Source organism: Pristiophorus japonicus, chromosome 1 (assembly GCF_044704955.1).
Source record: "Pristiophorus japonicus isolate sPriJap1 chromosome 1, sPriJap1.hap1, whole genome shotgun sequence".
NCBI classification, from domain to species: domain Eukaryota; kingdom Metazoa; phylum Chordata; class Chondrichthyes; family Pristiophoridae; genus Pristiophorus; species Pristiophorus japonicus.
The window spans coordinates 206558777-206568795 of record NC_091977.1 but is presented as its reverse complement, the minus strand read 5'-3'; the positions used below and the strand labels follow the sequence as shown (position 1 = coordinate 206568795).

The following is a 10019-nucleotide window of genomic DNA, read 5'->3' as shown; positions in this document are numbered from 1 at the left end:
CCCGGACGTACCTTGCTGCTGGCTGCACCACCTTCGGGTGCCAGCTTTCAGACCAGCCTAGACCCAGCGAGTTGTACCAGGACGCCCATTTGGTGCCCGCAGTTGTCCAGTTCTATTTATAAGGCCTTAACATAGCTCCGGCCTCTTCGCAGGTGGAACAAGCAGGTTGCAGGCCCACTCCACCGGTCGGCCGTCTGAAAGTTAAAAGCAACCCCACTTGGAGTGACTATCATTCATTTCTTGGTTGAAAAATGTGACCTACTTTGATGTATTTCACTGAGAAATAAACACAGTTCCACATGTTTAAATTGCTTTGAAACCTGTCTCTACCTGTATTTGATCATAAATCACACCTCCAGATCTGTGTAAGTTTGACAGAAAAAAAGGATTTAAAAAAAACGCAGCAATAAAACACAGTGCAATGCTGAATATAAATGTTGGCATTGCAAAGGATGGTGAGAAACAGAAACACTAATTTTATACAGAGAGCCAGAGTTTTCCTTTAAATTAATTTTAGTTGAAAAATAATATGAATTCGACACTTCAGCTTTCTTTAATTAGATTATTTGCCTTTTTACAGTCAGTCTGGAATTAATTAATATCTTGGTTTTTGTTCTTAATGAGCCCTTAAGTGTTTAAATGACTCTGCCTTGTTTCAGTGTATATTAATTGAATGAGTTAATCTGATTTGCAACTTCAAACTTCTGGACAATATTTTATGCAAATGACAAGATTAGATTGCCATCTGTACTGATGTATGAACATAGGAATAAGAGTAGGACATGCAACCCCTAAAGCCTGTTCCACCATTCAATGAGACTATAGCTGATCTGTATCTTAACTTCATCCACCTGCCTTGGCTCCATATCCCTTAGTGCCCTTGGCTAGCAAAAATCTATTGATCTCAGGTTTAACATTATTAATTGAGCTAGCATCTACAGCTTTTTGTTCGAGACTGCAACCACTCTTTGTGTAACTTCTCACCTGAACGGCCTGGCCCTAATTTTAAGGTTATGTCCCCTTGTCCTGGATATCCCCCACCAGCAGAAAAAGTTTATCTCTATCTATTTCTCTCTCTTTCAATTCCTTTCAAAATCCTAAAAGCCTCAATCAAATCACCCCTTAACCTTCTATACACTCAGGAATAAAAACCTGTTTTATATAATCTCTCCTCTTAATCTAACCTTCAGAGCCCTCGTAACTTTCCGGTGAAGCTGCACTGCACTCCTTCCAAGGCCAATGCATCCTTTCTAAAGTGCGGTGCCCACAACTGTACACTATACGCCAGATGTGGTCTAACCAGGACTTTGAATAGCTGTGGCAAAACTTCCTCCCCTTTATATTCTCGCCATCTAAATATAAAGGCTAACATTCCATTAGCCTTTTTGATTTTTTTTTGTACCCGACTGCTACATTTTAGTGATCTGTGTACATGGGCCATAAACTCTTTGGACCTGCACTGTTCCTTGCTTCTCACCATTTAAAAAATACTCAGATCTATCCTTATTTTGGTCCAAAATGGAAGACCTCACACTTACCTGCAATGAAATACATCTGCCATAGTTTTGCCCACTCAATTAATCTAGCAATGTCTCTTTACAATGTTATGCTCCCATCTATGCTACTTACTATGCCACTAATCTTTGTGTCATTGGCAAACTTGGATATATGGCTCTCTATTGCTTTATCTAATCCATTAATAAATATAGTGAATAGTTGAGGCCCCAACACAGATCCTTGTGGGACAGCACGGCTGGAATTTTAATTTGTCGGCGGACAAGGAGTGGGGCGTGGGTGTGGCTGGAAAATGGTCAGGAAACCCGGGCAAATGTGAGGGTGGAGGGTCGATTGGATGCTGCATGGTAATGGTCGGAGATCTCAGGGGCAGCTCCCTAGCCTTGGGGGAAGATCACCATGAGGCACGTAGCCTCATTATAATATTGAAATAGACGATCCGCCTCCTGAAGGCGGGTTGAGGTCGAGATTCAATTTTTAAAAATTTTATTAACCTCCCATCCGACCACAACCCACCCATTCATTGGGGTTAAAATTCTCCCCCACAATTCATTTTCTTCCAATTTGGTTACATCCCCATTATTCCTACTCTCTGTCTTCTGCCACCTAACCAATCTCCTAACCAGGTCAATAATTTGCCTTCAATTCCATGAGCTTTAATTTTAGCTAACAATCTCTAATGTAAAAACTTACTGAATACCATCTGGAAGTCCTACATCCATAGACATTCCCTTGTCTACTACCTTAGTTCCTCGTCGCCTAGTCACCCCAAAGCGACAATGGCAATAGAAGCAATGCCGTAGAAAAATCAACGCTGGGGTACTCAAAGACCCAGCTAAGATAGCCCTATACAGTCAGCGTCTCACCGCCATCCTGGTGACCCTCGATGACCCCGAGACGCAGAATGCCCACAGCGCTTGGTCTGCCCTCCAGGCCACCATAACCAATGCCTGCGAAGAGACGCTCGGTCACTCAACCAGGAAACACCAGGATTGGTTTGAGAAGAACCACCAGGGAATTCAGGAGCTAATAAACTGCAAGCGCAGAGCATTTCTGAACTTAAAGCAACAACCCAACTTGGGAGCAGCAAAGCAGTTCTACAGACGGCTGAAGGCCGAGATCCAACAAAAAACCCGCGACCTAAAGAATAGATGGTGGGTGGAGAAAGCACAGGCGATTCAGCAGCTGGCTGATAGCCATGACGTGCGAGGATACTTCACTGCAGTCAAGTCCACCTATGGCCCACATACCCAAGGCCGCACCCCACTACTGGCCAAGAATGGGGAGACACTCATCAAGGACACCGAGGCAGTCAGGGCCTGCTGGAAGGAGCACTTCGAAGATCTTTTTAATCGAGACTCTGCTTTTGACACAAATATCCTCGACTCCATTCTGCAGCATGCTACCCGCCACCATCTCAGCAAAACCCCAGCCCTGCCAAGGTAGAAAAGGCCATCCATCAGCTCAAGAACAACAAGGCATCCGGAGCAGATGGAATCCCCGCTGAGGCACTAAAGTAAGGCGGAGAGACACTATTGGCACAAATGCATGACCTCATTTCTCTCATCTGGAAGGAGGAGAGCATGCCTGGAGATCTCAGAGATGCCGTAGTCGTGACCATCTTTAAAAAAGGGGAAAAGTCAGACTGTGGCAACTACAGAGAAATCTCCCTGTTGTTGGCCACTGAGAAAGTCATCGTTAGAATCCTCCTCAACCGTCTTCTCCCTGTGGCTGAGGAACTCCTCCCGGAGTGCAGATTCCGTCCACTCCGGGATACAACGGACATGATCTTCACGGCGCGAGAACTGCAAGAGAAATGCAGGCAACAGCACCAACCCTTGTACATGGCCTTCTTTGACCTTACAAAGGCCTTTGACACTGTTAACCGTGAGGGACTATGGAGCGTTCTCCTCCATTTCGGCTGCCCCCAAAAGTTTGTCACCATCCACCGCCTGCTCCACGATGACATGCAGGCTGTGATCCTGACCAACGCATCCATCACAGACCCAATCCACGACCAGACCGGGATCAAGCAGGGTTGCATCATCGCACCAACGCTCTTCTCGATCTTCCTCACTGCAATGCTCCATCTCATGCTCAACACGTTTCCCGCTGGAGTGGAGCTAAACTATAGAACCAGTGGGAACCTGTTCAATCTTCGTCGCCTCCAGGCTAGATCCAAGACCGTCCCATCCTCTGTCGTCAAACTACAGTATGCGGATGACGCTTGCGTCTGCGCACCTTCAGAGGCTGAACTCCAAGTCATCATCAACATCTTCACTGAGGCATACGAAATTATGGGCCTTACATTAAACATCCATAAGACAAAGGTCTTTCACCAACCTGACCCCGCCCGCCATGCAGCACTGCCCCCCGGTCATCAAAATCCACGGCGCGGCTTTGGACAGCGTGGACCACTTTCCATACCTCGGGAGCCTATTATCAGCAAGGGCAGACATTGACGACGAGGTCCACCAACACCGCATCCAGTGCGCCAGCGCAGCCTTCGGTCGCCTGAGGAAGAGAGTGTTCAAGGAACAGGCCCTCAAATCTGGCACCAAGCTTATGGTCTACAGGGCTGTAAAGATACCCGCCCTCCTGCATGGCTCAGAGACATGGACCATATACACCAGACACCTCAAATCGCTGGAGAAATACCACCAACGATGTCTCCGCAAGATACTGCAAATCCCCTGAGAAGACAGACACACCACCGCCAGTGTTTTCGATCAGGCCAACATCCCCAGCATCGAAGCACTGACCACTCTCGACCAGCTCCGTTGGGCGGGCCACACTGTTTGCATGCCTGATACAAGACTCCCAAAGCATGCGCTGTACTCGGAACTCTTACACAGAAAGCAAGCCCCAGGTGAGCAGAGGAAACGTTACAAGGACACCCTCAAAGCCTCCTTGATAAAGTGCAACATCCCCACTAACACCCGGGAGTCCCTGACCAAAGACCTCCCTAAGTGGAGGAAGAGCATCCGGGAGGGCGCTGAGCACCTTGCGACTTGTCACCGAGAGCATGCAAAAACAAGTGCAGGCAGCGGAAGGAGCGAGCAGCAAACCAGTCCCACCTACCCTTTCCTTCACCGACTGTCTGTCCCACATGTGACAGGGACTGTAATTCCTGTATTGGACTGTAAAGTCACCTGAGAACTCACTTTTAGAGTAAAACTAAGTCTTCCTCGATGTTGAGGGTCTGCCTATGATGGTGCTGATGACTTTAATTGCTTCCTTAAGTAAATCAATTAGGTGCTCAGTCACTCTGTCCTTAATTATAGATTCCAATAACCTTTCCACAACAGATAATGCCTGTTTTCTCTCTCTCACCTTTCTTAAATAATGGAATAGCCGTTGTAATTTTCCAATCTAAAGAAATAATTCTTGAATCGAGAGAGCTTTGGAAGATTATGGCTAAAGTATCTGCAATTTCCTCACCTAATTCTTTTAAAACCCTGGGCTGGAAACCATTGGAGGTCCTGGGGATTTGTCAGTATTTAGTGCCATTATTTTTTCTAATACTGTTTTCTTGTTTACGTTAACTTTAGTGATCCAGTCCTCGATTCATTATTAGTTTCACTGGAATGTCAGTTATATTATTCTCTTCCTCTAAGACTGACCCAAAGTAATTATTCAGCGAGTCTGCCATTTCCTTTTTTAATTTGCAATATTACCACATCTGTTTTTATAAGGCCCACATTATGCTTGGCTACCCTTTTTCTCTTAATATAATTGTAAAAAATAATTGTGTTAATCTTGCAGAGAATTGGAAAGTGATAACTAGCCCGATTGTCTACACAAATCCGTTTAGCTGGTCTAATATATATGAAAAGAATCTCAGTGAGTACTTTGCAGACTAGATTGGGTCAGAATTTGTTGTAAAAATAATGGCGAAGCGAATGGCACTTGCTGTTATTTATGCACAAATGGCACAGCAACATCATGCGAGGGGCAGATGTGCAGTTAAATTTGGATGTCCAAAAGTTGCTGTCCGTGTTGCGCCACTCTGCCGGTAGCTTCATTAAAACGGCATCTCGCTGTCTGTGCCATTAGTGAAATGCATTGAATGGCGTGAAGTTGCTGTATCTGCACGGTAGATACGAACTAAACTCACCACAGAAAGTTAACTCTTGTCCATTTTAAATACCCGCATTGAAAATTAACTATTACAAGTGTGGATTCTCATTCTTTTAGGTGTTAATTGTTGTTGAAGATGTTTTAAATGTGAAACAAAAATATTTTCAGTCTCTTATTTTCTCTCTTTTCCTCCAATCTTTCTCTCCCTCTCTTTATTTCCCTTTCTGTACCTGATTTAACATTGAATTCAACCACTGCAATTAAAACTTCCTTCTCAGTCCTTGCACTGCTAATTTCACAATCCTTTAATCTGATTGGTTAAGGAGGTACACTTCACTCAGGGCCCAGATGCCCTGTTTCCCTTGCTGCGCCGTTATCAGCTCGCACTATCAGCTATTTGCCACGCCAAAAATGTAAAAACCTAAACGTGCAAGGGCAAGTCTACCTAACGGCAAACACCGTTAGATCTCCTGCTACATCAAAATGATGGCTCATTATCTCTCAACACTGCAGTCCCTCACCACCACAACTTAAACTGTACTTTTGCAAAACATCTCTCAGCATCACACACTGATCAGAACAAAAAGCAGGGTCCTCAAATTGAAGTTTAAAAAAAGTGTCACTCATTTTAGTCAAATCATACAGTTAGTTTTGTTACACAGAGAAAATTCTGTACCCTGCAGTAGCAAACTGTACAGTATATACAGATGAATGTTCAAATATAGCAAGAGCAAAGTAAATATGTACGTCTTCAAATAACGTGTTTCATTACGCGCTAACATTTTTAATCAATAAATACATACTGATCAAGACTGAGTCAAGCAAAGACTTTATACACTACGTTCTATAACTTATTAAATACAGCATGTTATAACTGCACTTATAATTTACAAAACAACTTACTACTAAGTAGTAAACTTAATAATATTGCTCTTCAATACACAACTGTCGGTCATTAAGACTTGATACAGGAAACTTACGTAAACTATTATGCATCTACTGCCATTTTTCGATCAATTGAAACTGTCTAGAAAGTCAGATGCTCTCAAAAGAGTAGAGTCTTATAATGCAGGAAAAATATTAAAAGGAGCCATTGCCACCTTACAGAGGAACATGTGTGCCAAGGTATTCAATGCTGCTCAAGGTGAAAGTAAATGGATGAACTGTACCCCTTATTGAACTTGTCTTCAATGCATCGCTCTCTATTTTCCAGTGATGATGATTCCATGGTTTAGGAATTTGCTGAATTCAAATACTGGAACAGTAAGGTGAGCATTAATTGCATCTGTTGTTCCAGATATTCATTCCCCCCTCCCTCCCCTTTTGCACACAGGAATAAATACAAGTCCCAAATCAGGAAAAATAAAAGTGCTGAATGGCTAGTGACAGCTCAAGCGATTGGGATTGAGTCATATAGGCATCATGCCATTCATAAACTCGACTCGCAGCTCCTGAATACTGTTCAAGATCTTCTTTTGGTGGCCAGCAAGACCCACACCGATTCTCTTCAAATCTCTGTGGGAATACAATGCAGCAATTTTTCAGCAAACGCTTTCCTGTCACCATCTAAAATGTATACTGAAAAGAATGATGGAGCTATAGATAAATGCATAGAGCATTAAGCATGACATTTGAGAATGACCAAGAATCATTGTGGTACAATCGTAAAGTATCTAATCCACCATCTCTTTGGTAAATATGTCTGAGCACAGTTAATGACAGTCAGCTAGCTTGCTTTTCATAAATTGCTTTTCACAAATTGGCAACTTGTTAGAAAGTTTGACAAAAGCCAATGGTCCCTCTTTTCCTTCTTTAAGTACATGGTAAACCTCTCTCTTGTGCCCCAGCAACAATTGGGACTATCTCACTGCGAGCCCAAGCTTATCACCAACTTCAACAAGGGGGGTTCCTGAGGAGAAGCAGTAACAGTGGCAAGGGCAGAGGAGTGTGGTTAAATGGGATGGGAGACTGTGCTTTATCCCCAAACCATTCCACCCCCGCCAGCATTTACATGCGGCAAGTGAGGTAAGGGTTAGCCTGTGACGGTCACATGGAAGTGGCGGTAGGGAAATCAAGGTCAGGGTGGGGAGACAGCAGCGAGCCTCACTGTTGTACGTACCCGCCAATATTGGTTAGGATAGCAGAGAAAGGTCCAGCCAAATTGTGTCACAATTGGAGATTTAAAATCAAATTGACCTCAAAGAGGACAATCATAATTCACATGAACTGGTTAAGTTGCTGGAAAATTAAAACCATACGATGAAATTGGTTCTAAATGATAAATGAGTGGACACAGATGTATTGGTGCAAAGAGACATAATGATGCATGAGCTATAAAGGAGTGAATCGTCCCACTTTCCCTACATGCCAGCTGGAGAGTCGACAAGAGGGCGAGAAAACAGAAGACATAAATTAAGTGGGCAAATCTGACACAAATAGACATTGGAATAAAAATGATTCACTCAGCAAATTTTTCCATTGTCGTGCAAAACAAACAATCCAGAAACAGGAATCACAGTAATTAAATCCTTTGACTAATAATGTACTACATTTTCTTTATAGCTTTCAAGATTAATTTACACATTCACAGAATTCATACTCAGTGAATTCTATAAACTGAACAGTACCATCAAGGGCAGAGGGGCCGAATGGCAGCAGTGAAGGGATAGCAGTGTGATACTGTCACTACACAGGTCTTCACAGACCCTCACAACCTCGAGCCTAAAGTATTAATGCTCCAATACAATGGTAGACTGGGCCTAGCTAAATATCTGATAGAATTTACAAATTGCCTTGTAGAATTCTGCAATCCAGAAATACTCACTAGCTTTTTCTTGCACAATCCATGTGTAAATTGTCTCTCGCCTTTTCCTGTGGGACATGAGACAGTTTGTGAGTGTGGATATTAAGTTAATCAATCCATACATCGGCCATGATAAAAGGCTAGTAAGTATTCCTACATTGCAGAATCCTACAAGGCAATTTGTAAATTCTCTAAGATATTTAGCCAGACACAAAGCACCATTGTATTGGAGCATTAGTACTTTAGGCTCAAGGTAGTGAGGGTCTGTGAGAACCCGTGTTGAGACAGCATCACACTGTTAAAATAAAAATATGTATTTTCCCAAAGCCTGCAGAACTGATTGTTCTGATGGGCAGGAATGAATATATTTGAGTCAGTAGTGTAGATTTTCTGATGGGTATTATTTGAATGTTAGCCTATTTAAAATGTTGATGATAAAATAATCTTCTTTTTTCGGAGTTTGTTGATGATAAAATAACTCCAGTCGGAGACGTTTGGCTACTGACCCCATTGTGTTCAGTTTTGGTCTCCTAATCTGAGGAAGGACGTTCTTGCTACTGAGGGAGTGCAGCGAAGGTTCACCAGACTGATTTCCGGGATGGCAGGACTGACAAATGAGGAGAGACTGGATCGACTGGGCCTGTATTCACTGGAGTTTAGAAGAATGAGAGGGGATCTCATAGAAACATATAAAATTCTGACGGGACTGGACAGGTTAGATGCAGGAAGAATGTTCCCGATGTTGGGAAAGTCCAGAACCAAGGGTCACAGTCTAAGGATAAGGGGTAAGCCATTTAGGACCAAGATGAGGAGAAACATTTTCACTCAGAAAGTTGTTAACGTCTGGAATTCTCTCCCGCAGAGAGTTGTTGATGCCAGTTCATTAGATATATTCAAGAGGGATTTAGATATGGCCCTTATGGCTAAAGGGATCAAGGGGTATGGAGAGAAAGCAGCAAAGAGGTGCTGAGGTGAATGATCAGCCATGATCTTATTGAATGGTGGTGCAGGCTCGAAGGGCCAAATAGCCTACACCTGCACCTATTTTCTATGTTTCTATGTGTTCAAGTTAATAGCATTATAGAAATCAGTATAGGTAAGAATGAGGAATATTGTCACTGTCACGTTGCAGTGCATTCATTGCACAGGACACAGATCACTGATCAGATAGCAGCATAAGAAGGAACAATGACTCCTCATTCACCATGTTCCTTTTATGGAGTTTGTTGTAACTCATTGATAGTCAGGTAGAACAAGTAGTGAACTGTGAATACCTCCTCTTGCCAACAGTTTATGCTAATCCCACTGAAGCAGCACAAACAGCAACAGTGAATGGGAAATTACTCACTCTAAAGTTATTTTTGTCACAATATCCAACGAGGTGTATCCACATTCATTGAAATTTTCTGTGTACCGACCCATCTTAAGGGATTCCAGCCATTCTCCCACAGATTGGTAGGCACTGAGACCCAGTGTATTGTGCTCCACCAGCAAGTTCGACACTCTGGAACAAACAGGAAAAGCGCATAAACACTCCTATACGGTTAATGTGTTCGAAAAATCTTTTTTCATTTATTTGCAAATATCTTAGGCAATGAGGTAATTTGCTGTAAATTTCATT

At 43.0% G+C, this 10019-nt stretch overlaps 1 protein-coding gene across 2 annotated transcripts in view; it reads right to left on the bottom strand.

The window, feature by feature from the left end:
- Positions 1 to 6358: 6358 nt before the first annotated feature.
- Positions 6359 to 10019, bottom strand: part of LOC139268281 (ephrin type-A receptor 5-like) — a 460418-nt gene continuing 456757 nt past the window's right edge. The window contains exons 16-18 of one of the 2 annotated variants that reach the window (XM_070886343.1): positions 9747 to 9902; positions 8420 to 8466; positions 7032 to 7110 (exon numbers count right to left, since the gene is read on the bottom strand). In XM_070886343.1, coding sequence (XP_070742444.1) covers positions 7103 to 7110; positions 8420 to 8466; positions 9747 to 9902 — 211 coding nt within the window. In that variant the 3' untranslated portion in view covers positions 7032 to 7102. Of the gene's footprint in view, positions 7111 to 8419; positions 8467 to 9746; positions 9903 to 10019 lie in introns of both variants that reach the window. The other variant, XM_070886335.1, reaches the window with a different exon arrangement.